The 19,943-nt window shown below is 48.0% G+C and overlaps 1 protein-coding gene across 1 annotated transcript in view; it reads right to left on the reverse strand.

Moving 5' to 3' along the window:
- Positions 1 to 11,743, reverse strand: part of TFAP2E (transcription factor AP-2 epsilon) — a 20,693-nt gene extending 8,950 nt beyond the window's left edge. The window contains exons 1-3 of the mRNA XM_007947657.2: positions 11,717 to 11,743; positions 10,905 to 11,387; positions 10,279 to 10,336 (exon numbers count right to left, since the gene is read on the reverse strand). Of these exons, the coding sequence (XP_007945848.1) occupies positions 10,279 to 10,336; positions 10,905 to 11,387; positions 11,717 to 11,743 (568 nt within the window). The remainder of the gene's footprint in view (positions 1 to 10,278; positions 10,337 to 10,904; positions 11,388 to 11,716) is intronic.
- Positions 11,744 to 19,943: the final 8,200 nt, after the last annotated feature.

Raw genomic sequence — 19,943 nt, forward strand, 5'->3', positions numbered from 1 at the left:
TCAATGACATGAGACAAAGTATATGTGAACTGCTGTATGAAAAGTGAATTTACTCTGTAAATCTTCACCCAAATCCTAAAAAAAAAAAAAATCAGCCCTGTGAGCACAGTTCTCTGACTGTCACCATGATTTGGTGTTGACTTAACAACTGATTTTTATCCTTCAGCCAGTGCCAACTACATAGTAACATTAACAGTCTTGTAGAGTAGATGCTATCATCCACATCCTCATTTCAAAATGAAGACTCTAAAGGTTCAGAGAAGTCAAGTAACTTGTCCAAGATGGCACAGCAAGTAAGGAGCAGAAATGGGTCTTGAACTTTGATCAGTGACTCACATCCTTAACCATCCCATTATAATCCCTCCTTCATGTTTCAGCCCCTGCCTATCCCTCTTACCTGGCCCCTCATTTGTCCTTTAGGCTCTAGACCCACACTGTCCAATAAAAATATAATGTGAACCACATATATAAGTTTAAATTTTCTAGCAGCCACATTGAAAAAAGTAAAACAGGTGAGATACATTTTAATAACATTTTATTTATCCCAATATGTCAAAAATATGATCATTTCAACATGTGATCAATATTTTTCAAAATTAAGATATTTTACTTTCTCTCTCTCTGCTACTCTTTGAAATCTAATGTAAATTTTACACTTACAGCCCATCTTAATGCAGACTAACCACACTTCAAGTGCTCAATAGCCCCACATGGCTGGCTACTGCAGTACTGGACAACACAGTTCTAGACTATAAAGGGGGGCTACAGGTAAAACAAATAAGAAAGGTGTGGAGTCCGAGGAGACTACAGATGGGAGGAGCCTACATTAAGAAGCTATTGGCTGTTAGCTGTTGCCAGGCAAGAGCACAGACCAAAAAAAAAAAAAAAAACCCATAGATCAACATTGTCATAGTTATTGTCAGAGTTCCCTCAGATTTCCCTCTTTTCTGACTGGGGAGCTGGAGAGGCCTGGGTTCTGGATTTTTATGTGTAATCTCTGAATTTGTAAACATTGGTAAAGGAGTCCTGGTGGATCAAACAGTTAAACACTCAGCAGCTTACTGAAAAGTTGGCAGTTTAAACACACCCAGTGGCTCTGTGGGAGAAAGACCTGGCTATCTGCTTCTTGGCTCTTCTGCAGATTACAGCCTAGAAAACCCAGTGGGGTAGTTCTACTCTGTTGCATGGGATTGCTATAAACCAAAAACAAATCAAGGGTACTCAACTACAACAACTGTTTTGAAATTTTAATACACAAAGCAGGCCACCTGCACCTGGGACCACCAGGTATAAGCTCTTTGAGCCCCACAGAATAGCTCACTATTCTATCTCATGGGCCTTCTCCATTTACTGAGCAGACCCCTTGCTTCCCAAGCCTCAGCTCAGGCACTATCCCCTTGGCAAAGTCTTCTAGATCCCTCTGCTCCAGCTCCCTCTCACTGCCAGCCATGTCCTTACCACACTGAGTCTCCACTCTCTGTTTCCACATCTATCTTTCCCACAACTAAGAGTGCCTCAGGGGCAGGGTCTTGGTGGGCATCAGCGAATGTGGGATAAATAAGCAAGGTGGAACCTGAAGTGGGAAAAGGGGTGATGGCCCACAGCCCAGAATCCCAGGCTCAGGGTGTGAGAAAGGAACCTCAATCCTTTGTTAGCAACTGATGTAAAATTGCCTTTCCTCCCTGGATCCCCCACGCAGACACCAGGGAGGGGCCAAAAGGTCTGAGAAGGGAAAAGTAGAGAAGGATGGCAGGACTTCTTTCTCTCCACCCCCAGCCCTCCATCTCTCCTGCTCCCCTGCCACTTCAGGCAAGTTCCCAGTTCCCAAATCTGGGTCAGAACTAGGGTGAGGCAAATGAGGCACTCACCTAGGATGCAAAATTCCAGGAGGCATCAATAAACTCAGTAGTCAAGAGAAACATGATTTTAATACAGTATTTTTAAAAATCAAAATATAAAAACTCTATGATAAATAAAACATCAAAATTTTAAATGTGAACAGAATCCAAACTTGTACGACTCTGCCTCACCCTAATCGTGGTCCTGCCTCAGAGTGAGGAACAAAGACATCCTGACTCAACAGACACACCGACAGTGGACATATAGTGGGAGCCATCCCAACCCAAGCTCCCTGCAAACCCCAGCCGCATCTCCCGGGTATCAGCATGTGAGGGTCTATCCCCAGGTGCCCTCTTCGCCCAAGTGTTCCTCTGCCTTGAGGGGACATTTTGGGGGTGACAGAACTATTCTGGATCTTGATTGTTTTGGTGGCTATGTAAGTTTATATACATTTGTCAAAAATTCAAAGATCTATACTTCTAGGAAGGAGCTCTAGTAGCATAGTGCCTAAGGCACTTGACTGCTAACCAGAAGTCTGGCGGTTCAAACCCACAAGCGACTCCTCAGAAGGAAGGTTGGGCAATCCTACTTCTCTAGTGATACTGCCTCAGAAACCCAAGGAGGGGTTGCTATGAGTCAGGGCCAACTCGACGGCACATAACAACAACAACATACTTCTAGGAAGAGTGAATTGTGCTATATGTAAATTATGTTTCAATAATCTTGACTTGAAAATGATACTAAAACCCAAACCAAACCAAACCAAACCCACTGTCATTAATTGGATTCTGACTCATAGCGACCCTATAGGATAGAGTAGAATCTCCCCATAGAGTTTCTAAGAATGTAATCTTTACAGAAGCAGATTGCCACATCTTTCTTCTGTGGAGAAGCTGGTGGGTTGGAAAAAAAAAAAAAACACACTGCCGTCAAGTCGGACCCAACTCATAGCAACCCCTCCGTGGGTTTCTGGGGCAGTATCACTATGGAAGTAGATTGCCTAACCTTCCTTCTGAGGAGTGTCTGGTGGGTACCACCAACCATTCATTTACCTGCTCCACGCTTTATCACTGTGCCACCAAGACTCTTTAAAATAATAATAATACACACTGATAAATTAAAAATAAAAGAAGGGCAAAGTGAATATCCTCTCTCCCATCACCCTGAGCCAGAGGAAGTGGTCAGAGGAACAGAAAATTCTCTCCACCAGCAGTGTTGTCTGTCCAACTTCTATTAGAAGCAGGACCTCCCTGAAGCCAGGCCCTGTGAGAAGGGAGAGAGATCAAAGCTTCATTTACCAGTTTATGCATGTGCAAATGGATGTAGGTGAGCACATATGTATTCCAAAAATGAGTTTACACAAAAATTCCGTCCCTTTGTCATATAGATATAGCAATGGTGGTGAGATTGTCCATGTGTATTTACTCATTCACCACTTACTGAGCCCTAGCTACATACACAGAGTCTCTGCCCTCCTTGAGAGTTTTGGAAATGTGGATACGTGGATATCTGCAAGTGCTTTGCTCCTGCTGATATATGTAAACACAGAGTGTGTGCTGAATTTATGCAAGCATCATTGTGAGCTGCTGTTGAGTTGGCCCCAGACTCATAGTGACCCCATGCACAATGGTACAAAATGCTGACTGCTATGATCCATAGGTTTTCATTGCTGATTTTCAGGAGCATAGAAACCCCCCCCCCAAAAAAAAAAAAACAAACTCATTGCTGTCAAGTCAATTCGACTCATAGTGACCCCTCTTTGGGTTTCTGAGGCAGTATCTCTACAGAAGTAGATTGCCCAATCTTCCTTCTGAGGAGTGGCTGGTGGGTTTGAACGGCCAGCCTTCTGGTTAGCAGTCAAATGCCTTAGGCACTATGCTACCAGAGCTCCCTCAGAAGTAGAAAGGCAGGACTTTCTTCCTAGTTTGTCTTAGTCTGGAGGCTCTACTGAAACCTGTTCAGCATTATTGCAACATACAAGCCTCCACTGACAGACGGATGGTAGCTGCACATAAGATGCCTCAGCTGGGAATTAAACCCAGGTCTCCCACAAGGTAGGAGATAATTCTACCACTGCATTACCACTTCCCTCATATGCAAGCACAGGTGCAGCTATAAGTGTAGGTGCATGACATGTGGATATGTGCTTGTCTATACAAACAACAGGAGCTCTTAGCATAGTGCTTAAGGCACTTGACTGCTAACCAGAAGGCTGGCGGTCAAACCCACCAGCCACTCCTCGGGAGGAAGATGGGGCAATCTACTTCCGTAGTGATACTGCCTCGGAAACCCAAGGAAGGGTCGCTAGGAGTTGAGTCCAACTCCACGGTACATAACAACATACAAACAACAGACTTCATTGCTTGGCCTACCTGTTCCCTTTTCCTTAGAACCTTTCCCTCAAAAATGGAAAGAGGAATGGAGGTTTGTGAAGCATGTGAGCTAGGGAAGGGATGATCTTGGAGGTAGGAATTAAACTAGCACAGACTACAAAGCAGAGTCACCAGTGTTTGTTTCCCACATCCACCAACAGGCCTCACCATGGGACTCTTGAAGCTGGGGCTAGTCTACTCATGGGTGTCCTCTTGCTCACACATGCAAAATCCATTCACATACACACACCCCTACAGACACAAGAGCTCCCAGTTGTGGTAGATATGATCTGATCACTGACTCTTCAGAATGTGCAACAGACTATTCCGTAAAAATTGCAATTCCTTCCAGAGAAAATAAAATCTTCATGACTTTGGGTCAGGGAAAGAATTCCTAGATGCAACACCAAAAGTATGATCCATAAAAGAAAAAAGTGATAAATTGGACTTCATTACAATTAAAAACTTTTGCACTTAAAAAAAAAAGGAAAAAGAAAGAACCCACTTAGAAAATAAAAAAATAAACCACATATCAAAATATTTGCAAATCATTTATCTGATAAAGAAACTGTATCCAAAATATATAAAGAACTCTTAGAACTCAATAAGATAAACAATACAATTAGAAAATGGATACAATATGTGAATAGACATTTCACTAAAAATGATATATGAATGGCTAAAAACATATGAAAAGGTGCTCAACATCATTATTCATTAGGGAAAGGAACATTGAAACTTTATAATGAGATAATACTAGAATGGCTATAATTGGAAAAAAAAAAAAAACACAAAAAACCAAAAAACAGCACCAAGTGTCGGCAAGAATGTGGAGAAACTGGAACTCTTATACATTGCTGGTAGGAATGGAAAATAGCCACTTTGGAAAGTGGTCTGGCAATTTCTTTTAAAAAATTAAACATAAACTTACAAAAAACCTAGCAATTCCACTCCTAGGAATTTACCCAAGAGCAATGAAAACATATATCCATACAAAGGTACGTATGTGAATATTCATAGCAGCATTATTTGTTATAGCCAAACTGTGGAAATAATAAGTGTCTATCATATGACAAATGGATAAACAAAATGTATTTCATACAATAAAAAGAAATGAACTACTGATAAATGCTACAACACGGATGAATGTCAAAAACATTATGCTAAGAACCTAGATGAAAAAAAAAGTCTCTATATTTTATGATTCCATTTATATGAAACATCCAGAATATGCACATTTATAGATAGAAAGGAGATCAGTGATTGCCTGGGGTGGGGGGTGGAGTGAGGATTAACTACAAACGCGAATGAGAGAATTTCAGGGGGTGATGGAAAACATCATGGTGATAGTTACACAATTCTATAAATTTACTAAAAATCATTGAATTGCAGCAGTTCAGATGAATTAGTGAAGAATGTTTGTCTTGAGCATTGCACTCTTTTAAGTAATTATTTATATGAGAGCCAATTGACAACAATAACTCTAAAACATAGATGAGCAGTTTATGGGATTTATTGATTAGGCTACATCAATGGTGGTGAAATAATGTGGGGAGAAATACTGAGAATGGTGACAAAAGGAAGAAAGTAACCAGTGTCATTCAGCTATACTTGTAGAAATTGTTGACTGGGTATATAATCTGTTGAGTGTAATTTCACTCAAAATAAAATAAACAATAGTAATAGTTTTTAAAATCACTGAATTGGACTCTTACATGATTGAATTTGAGTACGAAAATGTTACCTCGATAACTCAGTTTAAAAAATGAAAATTTTGGGCCACACCTCCAGGGGTTCTCATCAGGTAGGTGTGGGTTGGTTCTCAGGAAACTTGCATTTTTAACAAGCACCCCACCCAGGTAATTCTGATGCTTGTGGTTCCTTAGCCCACAAGTGTCCACAGTCTGATGGAGGTGAGGAAGACAGCAGGAAGGCAGACAGAAGGGGTAGTGACTCTCCCTCTAGCCCTTCTGAGTCCCCTCACCTTCTCAAGTGGACCTGCTGGCTAAGTCTCCCTCTCACCAACAGCCAGAGGGCTTCTTTTAAATACAGTTCCAATCAGTCAGTCCCCTGATCCACATTCTTGTATGGCCCCCTTACCCTCAGGTAGACCAAACTCTATCTGCATAGGCCCTGGTCTTTTAGTCACTTTCTGGGGCAGACTGTAGCCTTGGAGGCAAAGCTGAGATGAGGGTGAGGCTAGTGAGTACAAGTACATGCTCAGATTTTGTCTTTAATTTTTTGAAGTTTTATTATACATTCTTGCATTCTTATTTTTTTAAGATATTATTTCTCTTGAATAGTTCATTTCTTGGTGCCTCCTTACATTCTGTATGCAGTAGGTATAGTACTGCGTTGTCAGTGATGGCAAAAATTCATCTACGGGTGGAGACAAAGTGTACGTGAACTGCTGTATGGAAAATGAATTTGCTCTGTAAACTTTCACCCAAATCACAATAAAAATTTAAAAAACAAAAACAAACAAACAAACAAAAAAACCAAAATCTTAAGAACTGACTTTAGGGTTTGCAAAAAAAAAAAAAAAGAAAGAAAGACTCTCCCTTCAAGCTGTGACTGTAGAACCTGAAACTGACCCAAGTTTTTAACCTATCTGGCCTTCCCACAGAGAAGGCATTTATCTGTGCATGCTGTGCCTAGTGTGGTGAAAGTAACTCAGCCCATGCTACACCTTTTTTCCCAATGCACACAGATTTCAAAACCCATCATTCATTCACTCAGCAAACATCCATTGAACACTTACTGAGTCCTGTCCAAATGTCCCTCTTCTAGGAAGCCTCTACCCCAGGCACCCACCACTGGCTTCTAAAAGTTCCCACAGCATTCTGTAAAGACCCCTTTCACTGCCCTTTTTGGTTGGAAAACTTCGGTCCAGGTCTATTTTTCCTACCTAGCAGTCCCACCTGTTTCTGTGTCCCTGGGGCATGCCTGGGAGGAGTTGCAAAACTGGAGGTGACAAATGTAGGCTGAAAATGGAGGGCTCATTTCACCTCAGGTCAGCCCAGATCCACACCTTGGCTTCTCAACAGGGCTGCCCACCTGGAAGGCAGGGGGATTCGTAGTGGGGTGAGAATTTGGCCACCCTTTCCAGGACAAGTGCTCAGGTTCAGCAAAAATTTTACAACTAAGGTCCGAGTCCGGAAAGCTTCCAGGCCAAGTCCAGGCGGGAGGTCTCCGTGAGGCACAAAGACCACTTCTGGAGAGCAGGAGCCTACTCCGTTTCTCACCCGGACCCCAACTGCCTGTTACGCAGTCCTCCTCTCAGCCAGGCGGAGAGAAGCTGGTGGAACCGGACTGCAGTTAGCCAAGAATGACTTTCTATAATTTCAGGACTCATGATGGGCGCGCAGTCCTCCACTATACTGAGGGGGCGCCGGGGGTCCACGGGACACCTTCGGGCTCAAGACGCCGTCGGAAGGACCCGAAAGCGAAGAAACGCTCCAACCCACGGCCCCAAGGGAGGCCCGCGGCTGTGGCGAGGCCGGAGTCCCAAAGTGATGGAGGGTACGAGCCGAAATTTGCCTAGTGCGCGGGGTATCGACGCTGCAGTGTGCAGGGATCCAGCCTGGCCACCAGCTCCGCAGACTCCGCTTGGGTCGGCGCCAATCGGCTGCACCCACCTCCAAGGTCAGGACCACTAGATGCCAGCCCTGCGCCGACGTGTACGAAACCAAATAGTGCCGGCACTGACTCGCTCTCTTCCCCTAAGAGGCCAAGCTACCTGGCTCGGGAACCAAGCGGGGAATCAAGTGCTTCCCTCCGCTCGGCTCTTGTCCCTTCCCCCTTTGCTGCAGCGCTTGAAGTTGTGATTCGACGTCCGGGGTGCGACGTCCCTAGTTCACAGGCGGAGAACCACCACGCCCCCCTCGGCCACCGACAGGCTGGCACTGCAGTCCGGCCGCTTTGCGCTCCCACGTCCACGACCGGCGCCTACATCGCCCTAGGTAGTGCACAGCACCCGGGGCCGTTCGAGTCGCATTAGTTTTCTTGAGACCACGTTTTGGATCTAGAAGGTCTGGAATTTATGCAAACGGATGTCCTTTGAAAGACACCAACTCTCAAACTGCCGGAGATTCCAGTCCCTCCTTCTGATGGCCAATATCCTGGCCCGGCTCTGGCCGGGGTGGGGGGGTGTTGTCAAAGTGTCCAGAGCCAGGCTAACCCTTCTCTTCCTCAGCTCTGAGGCCCCCAAGCCTCTTCCCAAGATGCAATGTCTTGGTCTCCTCTTGGATGTCAGCGAGCCTAGTTCCGCACCCCCTCGAGCCCATGCGGGAGTCAGGAACAGGGGGCCGCGACTATGGTAGTTATCTTCGGGTGGACGGAGTCCTGCGGCAGGCAGGGTCTTGTTGATTGCAGACCACGTTATCCCTTCTTTCGGGTTTATTAAAGGCGCAGTCCGTTAAGCCAACGCCGCGCCCACCAACAAAGAGCTGTTTCCTGGGCAAACCTCTGTTTGGACTCCAGGCAGCCGGGTCCCCAGCGTCCTCTCTCTCCACGCCCACAGTTCCAGGTAACTCAGCCCCAATTTCTGGAGCCCTCCCCCCAGGTTCTGGGAGAGCAATGCCCTTTTTTCCCCTCCGTACACTCCAGGCCATCCAGACAACTCTCAGGTTTTGATAACCCAGCCCCAGCTCCTAGAATTCCAGCCCTTCCTCTATCCCTCCACCCGCCAGCTCCAGGACGTTTGACACTTGCTCTTCCACCTCTCAGCTCCTATTAGCCCCCACCCTCCACCCCAAGCCTTCCCTAAAAGCATCCAGAGTCTGGGCTCGAATACACTCGTTTGAAAAAACAACTGAAGCCGAATCCTGTGGGAGCAGTGTCTGCCCTAGGCACTGAGGCCTCCTCTGCACCTGCTAATTCCTCCTAGGGTCACGCCCCAAATCTAAGGAGTCCGCCTAAGGCCTGGGCCCCTCTGAGTCTCTCTCCCTTTCTATGACCTTTCCTTGCCACCAGAGTTATATGTTCAGAAAATATGGCTATGGCAATTTGTTTTAAATCGCTGAATGATCTCTCACAGCTGGCATGGAAACTGCCCACTGGTTCCTCACACCCTAAAGTGGCCCCCAGGGCACATGCCATATCTACCATACTCTAGATATGCCTCTGCTTGGTGCAGCCAGAACTCAATCCTCAGGCCCAAAAACCCACCCTTCCTGTGGGGCTCACACCCCTGGCATTTAGTATTGCAATAAGACACGAATGCCCCCACAAATACACAGAGAGAGACCCTCATATGCTCAGGGATCCTCAGAAATCAAAGGAAAAAATTCCTGGACACAACAGAGACCCTGACACGCACAGAGATGCCCCTCCCCCAAGCACGTGGAAATGTACACCAACATACCAGACACATCACAAATACACACAGTAACACAGACATACAGATGCGGAAACACTGAAACACTTAGAAAAGCTGACACATACAGGCCCCTGAACTCATAGACAATGACCCTCAGAAGCAGGCCCACCCTGACCGTGAGCACACAACCTAATACACATTATTAACACGCAGCTCCCCTAATCCTAAACATCACCAGAGGTTCCTGCGTGGAGAGAGGCATTTCCCCTGGGAACGTGAAGTCCCCAAGGTACTGCCGGAAGGATGAGGCAGAAACTGTTTGCCAGGCTCGGAAATGGTAAGGCTCTGTGCAGTGGAAATCATTTACCAAAATCTGTGTGAACAGCATTCCCATTACTACCTCTTGGAAAACAGGGAAGTGGCTTAACTCGTTCTGCAAAAGAACTCCAAATCTACAGGAGAGCCCTCCTCCTGGAGGCGAGAGGCCAAGCCCTTCCCTGTGCTGCGCGTTGCGTCGGGGCGCGGGGGGCGGGGGCGCTCAGGCCGCAAATTCGGGGACCAATTACCCAAATCTACGGAGCTGCCCCAGCTCAGACCAGGCCCGCCGCCTCCGCCGCTGTCCCGCTACTGGGCGGGGAGGCATGCCGGGAGCACTAGAGTCACGGGTCACTGGGAAGAAAATTGGTCTGTGTGCCCAGGGCCTGCACCATCTCGGTTCGGCTCGGGCAGACGCTCGCCATTCCTTACCTTTCTTAATCACGGACTCATTGTGGTCCAGAAGGCTCATTCCTGGTTCATCCATGGCCTGCAAAGAGGAGAGAAATGTGGCGTCTGGAACTCTTTTCCTGTGCTTCCCAAGCCCGGGTTGCCCCAGGTCTCTGCTCCTCCCTATGCACACTCCCGTCGCCTGGGGCGGCTACGGGCGGGACCAATAAATCGCCGTGGGGGCACCATCTGCAAATGAGTCGGAGTCCTGGATACTTCACGGTGCTGTGTCGTCCAAAAAGAGAGTTATGAATCTTTGACAAACAATTCTCCATCTCTCTGCACCCTAGCCGCTACTGCCCCAGTAGATTGGGCCTGGGCATGGATGCTCTACGTGGCTCAGCAACCTGGTGGGGAGGGAAAGAACTAGTTCTGCCCCTGTCCATCTACTCCGCTGAGAGTGGCCGCCAGCCAGGCACCACACACCGCCTCAATACCTGGTGGCATCTAACACAAGACGTGGGACACATCTGCATCACGAGCGACAAGTGGCGGACTAGGGGAGAGGCCAGGTTCTCAAATTCATCACCCTAGGCATTAAGCCAGAGTCCCAAGGCCCCTGGGCTCGGTGGCCCAGCCCAGCCCATCTCTGACCCCTCAGGTCTCACCTGCAGGTCCTCCAGGCCAGGCGGTGCCGCCAGTCCGGGGAGACCAAGGGACGCATCCGCCAGGCCGTGCGCGCCGTCTGCCAAGCCGTGAAGGAGCCGGGGCACCGCGGCGGCGTACTCGCGGCGCGGGTCCAGGCCCAAGGTGCGGGCGGGCGGCGCCAGCAGGCCGGGCGGTTCGTCGTGGGCCCGGGCGGCGGCTCGGGGCGCGGCCCAGGCGGCCTGTGGAGGCTGAGGCTGCGCTAGGGGCGCCAGGCCGCCGTACGGGTCCCCCGCCAGGTGAGGAAAGGCGGCGGCTGCGTCGGGCGCCTGGCCGTAGGGCAGCGGCGGCTGCGGGTAGGGCGGCGGGAAGTAGGGCGGTTGGAAGTCTGCGGCAGCGGCGGCGGCCGGCGTGTGGCAGAGCGGCGGCGCCGGCCCGTAGGCTGCCTGGGGCAGAGATGACAGACGGGCTCCGCCTGCCGCTGCGCCCAACCCATCCGGGCGCTCCTGAGAAAGGAGAGGGGAGAGTTAGGCGACCCATAGCGAGCGGAGCGCAGGCGAAAAGGACGCTCCAAGTCCAACCCTTCTGTAGTTGCCATCCCCTCCACCCCCGCTTCCCGGGGCTCGAGTTCCATTTCTGTGACCCGAGGGCGCGGGAGTGTCAGGCTGAGGACAGAGGTCTTCTTCACACAGCGCTCTCAGCTGACGAAGTCCTTGTGGCCCGCTCCCTGCGAAATTTCTTTGGCGCGGGGCAGGAGGTAGGGGGGTCCAGTTCTCAGACTCCCAGATCCCTCGAACCAGTACGTTCCCACGCCAGGAGACCCCATACTACTCACCATGGCTGAATAAGTATGCACCAGCATGGGTCGGGTAGTTCGAGGTGTGAGGCGTGGCGGCGGTAGAGCCCTCGCCCGACGGCGAGCGCTGCGTAAAGAGGCAGTGGGAGGCCGCACAGCCCTGAGGGTCACGGCACAGCGGCAGGGTGCACTTCTGCAGGCGTCGGGTCCTCAGCGGTGGGCGACCCCGGGCGGGTCCATGGGGGCGGGACGTGGGTCAAACAGGTTGTCCCCGGGCCAGACGGGCACGGATCTTACTTTGAAAAGTCGGTCAATGGGTGCCCAGCGCTTGCCCTTCTCTCTATGAGAGCAGCCTGCTCCATGCACTCCAATTATAGCGACGGGGGCGCGCCGGGCCTCCGGGGGCGCGCATTAAAGAGACACGCTGTGACCGCTTTCTCCCTTTCCCCCAGCGGCCGCCTTAGGGGAGGCGTGGCTTTGCTGGGACCTTTGTGGGGTGCAGTGGGGGCTTAAATCCAACCTCCGCTAAGTCTGAGTTGCCTTCTGCACTGGCAGCTCACAGCTTGCGGTGAAACAGAATAATTCGAGGCAGGGACACAGGAGCCCTAGATCTGGGTCTCGGTTCTATCAAAGTGCCCACTTTGCTCAGGCTGCCCGGGTTTGGTAACTCCCATTGCCAAGCGAGGACCTTAGGAAATTGAAGGCACAAAGTGACCAAAGTTTCCGGGAGCTAGGACACAAATTCCACCTGAGAAAGGATCAAAATGTTTCTGAAGCCATAAGTGCCTGGAATGATTGAGACACTCCCAGAGACTGTAGACTATTGAGTGTGTGTAACTGACCCATGTGGATGGTGCACAAATTGTTACACTAATATGCACAGGCTGTGTGTTTATTTGTTGCACTGCTGGATTCTTATTCATGTTCCAGTATCTGCAGTCTTTCCCTCTTTCTCCCAACACTCAGCCCTCCTCTCCTAAAAACAGGGACAAGGACTAAAGAAAGGGAAATTTGAGGAATGCTAAAAAACAAAACAAAACAAAAACCCAAACTCACTGCCATAGAGTTGGATCCGACTCATAGCGACCCCTCCTTGGGTTTCTGAGGCAGTGTCACTAATCACTACAGAAGTAGATTGCCCAACCTTCCTTCGGAGGAGAGAGGAATGCTAAGGAGAATGGAAATTAAGAAAGCGGAAAGAAGAAAAAGCAAGAGGATGCAGGGACCAGAACATCATAGAAATAATCACAGCAAACATTTTTTAGAGTCTTCCAGACTCTGTGCTAACTGCTTCATGAATACTGAGTCATATAATCCTCATAAAGCCCTATGAGAGAGATAGCCTTACCATCTCCATCTTCAGATAAGCAAAATAAGGCACAAAGAGGTTAAGTGACTTGCCCAAGGTCAAACAGCTGGTTAAGTAGCAGAGCTGGGGTAGTCTGGCTCTATCTCCTCCTTCAGCTCAAACTGTTCTGTACTGCCTGTACTAGAATTTAGTCCTGACTGTGACTGGCTGTGTGACCCTTTTCCTCTTTGACCTCAGTTTCCACAACTTCCACTAAAAAAAAAACTAGGGAAGGACTGGAGGACTACATATTTTCTTAGTTCACTTTAAGTGGAAGATGGGAAAGTAAGGGTAACAAAAAAATATTATGGTAGATAAAAGGAGAAGAGATAGAGGTGACACCATTAATCTGTGGAATGTATGTGGAGGAGACTTGAAAGTGTATCCCAGAAGGCTCATAGTTGGTACAGAGCTCAGGCCTGGGTCATTTCATCCTGAAGAAGGAGAGGCTGGGAGCAAAGGATTCATCACTAAGAACTTTCAGAAGCTGGAACCACCGGCTAGTGGATAAAACAGAATTGGAGCAGTTCTGCAACTTCCCTGCTCAGTGGTCAGGAGTATGTTTTGTGTGTGTGTGTGTGTGTGTGTGTGTCTATCTATCTATCTATCTATCTGAGTGTGTGACTTCTGTGGCAACACCTTTGGTCCCCTCACCCACAACTTTAGCCACAACACATCAGAAGTAAGGGTCAAAGTCAGGTGTACAAGTATATATGTATCAGTTCATGACACATAAGTTGGTGGACCCATTTGGGAAAAGTCAAAAGAGCAGCAATGGTGATGATGTTGTCCATAATCAGCTATGGAGATTCCCTTCTCTCCAGCAGGCTCAGGAAAGCCAGAATGACAAGACAGTCTGCTTGTCCAGTGGCTTCCTTGGGTTTCCTTGGCCTACTTCTCTGCATATTAACCTTCTTACCTGGTTCTCCTCTTTCTACCTGGACCATTTCTCAGTCTTCTTTTCTGTCTCTTTGTTCACCCACATCTCTATGTCAGTTATTCATTCTCAGAGTTCAAGCTTCTGCCTTTGTTTCCAATCTATCCTCTTCATGAATTCATTCCCTCCCAAGTCTTTAATGACTACCTACCTGTTATTTAAATTATGACGTTGGTGAAGAATATTGAAGAGACCATGGACTACCAGGAGAACAAACAAATCTGTCTTGGATGAAGTACAGCTAGAATGCTCCTTAGAAGCAAGGATGGAAGTGAGGCTTTGCCTCTCATACTTTGGTCATGTTTGGACAAGTCCCTGGAGAAGGACATTGTGCTTGGTAAAGTAGATGGTCAGTGAAAAAGAGGAAGATCCTCGGTGAGATGGATTGACGTAGTGGCTGCAACAATGGCTCAAGCATACAGTGATGGTAAGGATGGCACAGGACTGGGCAGTGTTTCCCTCTATTGTACATAGGGTCACTATGAGTTGGAACTGACTCAACAGCACCTAACAACATCTATTATCTCCCAAACATCTTATTTCCAGACTGTATTTCTCACTAGAGATATAGACCCATGGATGTAATTGCCAGCTGGATATTTTATCCAGACATATCATTGCAGCTACCTGAAACTTTTCAAATCCAAAATTGAACTCAACATCTCCATCCTTACCACCAGCCCCAATCTGTTTCTCCTCCTATGTTCTATCATTTGCTAAATGGCTCTACTATCCTTCAAGTCAAAAACTTGGCAGTCATCCCAGACTTTTACCATTCCCTCACCCCCAGAAGCCAATTCTCATGGAGTATTGTCATTTCTAACCCCTAAACAACTCTCCCCACCCCTCTGACATCCCCTTAAGCTACCATACTCTTTCTCATAGACCAGTAGTTCTCAAAGTGTGGTCCCCAGACTAGCAGCATAACATCTGGAAACTTATAGAAATGCCAGTTCTTGGGCCCCACTCCAGACTTATAGGTGACTCAAACTCTAAAGTTTGAGAATGACTGTCTAGACCTTTGCTACCCATAAAACCCATTGCCGTCCAGTTGATTCTGATCCATGACGACCCCATGTGTTACAGAGTAGAACTGCTCCATAGGGTTTTCTTGGTTGTAATCTTTATGAAGGAGACCTGGTGGTGCAGTGGTTAAGCTGCTAACTAGAAGTTTAGCTATTTGAACCCACCAGTCACTCTGAGGAAGATGTGGCAGTCTGCTTTTGTAAAGATTTACAGCATAGGAAACCCTATAGGGCAGTTCTGCTCTGTCATATAGGGTCACTATGAGTGGAAACATACTCAATGGCAATGTTTTTTTTTTTTTTTTTTTTTGTTACAAGAGGAGCCCTGGTGGTTCAGTGGTAAAGCACTTGTCTACTAACTGAAAGGCTAGTGTATCATCTGATCCAAATCCAATTCCACTGAGCAGCAAGGATCATGTTACTTCCCTACTGAAAACTCTCCTGGGACTACCCATGGCCCATCTACAAGAAAGAATGTTCAAATACTCTAACATGACGTTCCAGACCCTTCACAAGTACAGCTAGCTTTCCTTCTCATCAAATACTTCACAAGTAGAAGATTTAAGAAAAAACAAAACAAAACAAAACAAAACAAAAAAAAACAGACCAGAAGAACTATGTGGTACTCAGCTACCAATGCCAAGTGCTTGGAAAGGGAACAAAATTGGAGATTCTGGATAGAGTGGGAGGAAGAATGTGGAACAAAAGTCGAAAACACAAAAATGACCAGAATTACTGGCAGGATAGAGACTGGTGGAATCCCCGAGACTATGGCCCCAGGTTACCCTTCTGGTCTAGAAATGGACTCACTTCCATGGATTGGCTCTCAGCCCAACAGTAGAAAGACCTACATGCAAAACACCTACCCCAGGGAGATGCATCCACCTACTGTAGGGAGATGCACCCCTTAGATCAACCAGCCATGAGGCATCAGAGGAGCGGCATTCACATAGAGGGAAAGCTGGACAGGAAGGAATGCATACATAAGAAGGGCACAGGGATGGAGTGGTCACAGGGAGGAGAGGGAAGGAGAGTTTATTATGGTTGGGGATGGTAATTGGGACCATGAAATCAAATGTGCCTGGACTGTTGAATATAAAACAAATCTGCTTTGTAAATTTGTACCCAAAGCACAATTAAAAGAAAAAAAGAGAAAAAGAAAAAAAAACAAAATATATCCAGCACTGTGCTTGGTGCATGGCAGGTGCTAAAGAAAGGCTAATTAAATAAATGAATTAATGGATGAGTAGTGCCTGAGGCATTTGACTGCCAACCAGAAGGCTGGTGGTTCAAACCCACCAGCCACTCCTCAGAAGGAAGGTTGGGCAATCTACTTCCGTAGTGATACCACCTCGGAAACCCAAGGAAGGGTCACTATGAGTTGGATCCGACTCCATGGCAGTGTGTTTGGTTTTTGGTTTTATGATTTTTTAGCCAACTGAGGTCTACATGTGAATATGACCCTGGGTAGACATACAGACGAGGCATAATTCGGAAAAGTTATCTGATCTGATGAGTTTGTGGTTGGTGCAAATGGTTAATGTGCTCAGCTGCTGATAGACTAGGGATTTGAGTTCACCCAGAGGTACTTTGGAAGAAAGGCCTGGCAGTCTACGTTGAAAAATTTGCCATCGAAAACCCTAGGGAACACAGTTCTACTCTGACACACATGGAGTTGCCATGAGTTGGGGGCTCCCAGGCTCAACTCTTTCCCTCTGTTCTCAAAAAATGAGCTTGAATTTGGATTTTGTTAAGAAAAAATTAAAGTGACACAGCCACCTACCTCTTCCCAGTCTCTGACGACCTCCAGCTCTGAAGCTGGATTAGTTTGTGTTGAGGGGGTGGGGTGGGGGGAGGCGGGGCCTGGATCTGGCACAAGGAGATGCTGAGGCACCACCTTGTGGACAGATCTCACAATTGCAGCTCAGAGATCTTTTTCGTATTAGTTGAGTCAGCAAGAGCAGTCTTGCTCCTACCAAGTTAATCTAGAGCCTCTTAGCACTCTGTAGCCAGAGCTCTCTGACCATCCCTTATCAAAGCACAGAATCTTTGGTAGCATACTGCCTAAGGCACTTGACTGCTAACCAGAAGGCTGGCGGTTCAAATCCACCAGCCACCCCTTGGAAGGAAGGTTGGGCATCTACTTCTGTAGTGATACTGCCTCGGAAACCCAAGGAGAGGTCACTATGAGTCGGGTCTGACTCAACGGCAAATAACAAATATCAAAGCACAGAGCTCAGTCTTCCTTGTATTATGTGTCTTTCTGAGGGTCTGGCTCCCCCATTGCATGAGGAGAGCACCTTGAGAGCAGGGACTGTGTGCAGTTGTCACTTGCTCCGGTGCACTTCCTTTCTCTTTTCATTTCCTCAGTTGATCTCAGCCACTCCCATGACCTTAAGGATTCTCTATATTGACAATCTCAAATCTGTCACACACCCAGACCTCTTGAGTTCTAGACCATAGTAACCAACTGCCTCCTTGGATATTCCACAAGCAGTACAAGTTCACATTTACCAAATTGAGCTTATATTCCTCACAAACGCATGTATCTTCCAATGCTCCCCATTCAGTGGACCAGATCAGGAATCTGGAAGACATTCTTGGCTCTCCCCTTTCCTTCATCCCCCTTTAGTTCTGACTAACCACCAAGTCTTATCAACTAATTCCTCTGGGTGGTGCAAATGGTTTATGTTTGACTAAAGGTTGGTAGTTCGGACCCACCCAACAGCACCACAGGAAAAAGACTGGTGACCTGCTTCTGTAAAGATGACAGCCAAGAAAATCCCATGGAGGTCTGTTCTACTTTGTTAACACATGTGGTAAAGTCCGAACTGACTCAACAATGGTTACCTATACCTTCTCCATCCTCATTGCCACCGCCTTAGCTCAGTCCTCACCTCTCCTGTGAGCTTCCTGCCTCAAGTTGTCTATCCTGCAGCCAAAGTCGTCTTCCTAAGATATAAACCAGATCACATTCAATCTGCTCAAAAAGCTGCAGTCTGATCCCTCAGCATGATCATACCACTGGGCTTAGCATAGCATACTGGGATTTGTATCATCTGGTCCATGCCTACTTGTCCAACTTCATTTGCCATCACTCCACACTTCACATTAGGAGTAATGAACTACTTGCCTATATAGCATGTCCCTCCTCACCTTTCAGGTCTCAGAGCAAATACTTCCCGAGTTTTCCCAAGGCTCATTCAGCAAGGCTGACGCTCTGCTGCTCCAGCTGTACTTTGTACTGACCTTCACGTCTACACCTTCCTGGGCTATCTGTTGTCTGTCTCCCCTTTAGATTTTAGCTGCTTGCAGGCAAGGCCTGTTCATATTTGCTCCAGAGAATCCATGCCAAGAACATGGCTTTTGGTACATCCAATGACTGACTTGTTTCTGTCTGCCCATGCATAACCAAGCATAGGTTGGCACATAGCACACGCTGAGCAAATGCTTATGGCTCCAAGGGCCTAGGTGGAGAAGGCAGTCTGCAAAGGGTGAGAGTGAGGCTGGGCTGTCTCTACCTGAGGGTTGGCTCAGGCCTGGTAAGGCACTGGGTGCTTGGCTCGTTTCCTGCCAAAGCTCTCAGGCTCTTCCCCTTCTCACTTGGCATTGAACAGAGGTGAACAGTTGGTAGCCCATAAACCCGTTTGGCTTACAGATGTTTTATCGGGACAGTGGTGATTTCATTTTTTTAAGTAGTTGCCAACACTAAAAAAATCAAATTTCATATGAGATTTTTCTGAATTCTCTTTAAATACTGGAGGAGTCTGGGATTGCCAAGTCTATACTGCCTCTTGGCAACGAACTGCTGATGTTGAGGGCCAGCCACTACTTCTGGGCACAGAGCACCAGATCCCCCACCAGGCTTGACCCCGGATACATGTCTCTGAACCTGGCGCACCAGCAATGAGTGTGGACTAGTCAGTTGATGGGCTGCTTGGGGTCCTGGCTCTGGCACTCGCTAGCTACAATGCTGGGCAAATCATTTATCTGCCTACATGTCTTCATCTGTAAAATCAGAGTAATAGTGCCTTCTTCACAGGATTCTTATGAGGGCTGAATTAACACTCATGAAGTGTACTTAGCAGAGCGTGCGTGCAGCAACTGGCAGCTGTGAGTTGGTGGCTCCTGGAAGGCATAGACAAGGTACAGGACAGACCACGCAGGAGCCATCTTGTCACCAATGAACATTTATTGAGTGTTCACATGTGCACAGCTTTGAACTTGGCGATCACAGAACATACTGGGGGGAAGGAAGGGGGAGGGGAAGGAACCAGGGTCGGGGAGCCTGGGATCATAGGAAAGGTAACCCCTGCTGGAGCCGCAAGTCGCGTCTCTGCAGAGAGGAGTCATAGTACGGGTGGGAGTTAGAGCCAGGCACCACAGTGGCGATGGGGTGCAATCACTGTGGAAACATGCGGAATCTGGAGAAGGGTCCCTCCTGTTCCTGCCTCTAGCCAGGCCAGATGGCACCAGGGGAACAGGGATCAGACGCTTAGGCGTCCAAGCAGGGTAAGGACAGGCAAAATAAATAACCCCTCAACCCCCACTGTCACTCTGCTGCAACACAACACAAAAGCCTGGAGACCAGGGATCAAGGACTCCTAGGTCTCCTCAAGGAAGCTTAGGTGGAAGGAGGTTTCCCCACCCCCTTACCAGGCCTGTCTGCCCCCAGGAAGGATGGAGGCAGTTCAGACCCTGGGTCATCAAAGCTGGTAAGAACTGTGATGTCAATGGCCTGAGCCTGCTCTCTGCCCAAGGGTCCAAGGGCAAGAGCAAAAGGGCCAATTTAAAGGACGTGAGACCTGGAGGGCCAGAGGGGGCACCACAGCCTAGGGGAGCCCACGCCCTGGCCGGCAGGGCACATGGGCTGAGGGAGTCAGCTCCTGCCAGCCCTGTCCTACCCCAGGGCCTCCCTCCTGTGGGGAGCCAGATGTCGGGCACAATACCTAGTGC

The sequence above is a fragment of the Orycteropus afer genome, unplaced genomic scaffold (genome assembly GCF_000298275.1).
Source record: "Orycteropus afer afer isolate SDZICR_OR568_19922 unplaced genomic scaffold, OryAfe1.0 scaffold00192, whole genome shotgun sequence".
Taxonomy (NCBI): Eukaryota; Metazoa; Chordata; class Mammalia; order Tubulidentata; family Orycteropodidae; genus Orycteropus; species Orycteropus afer.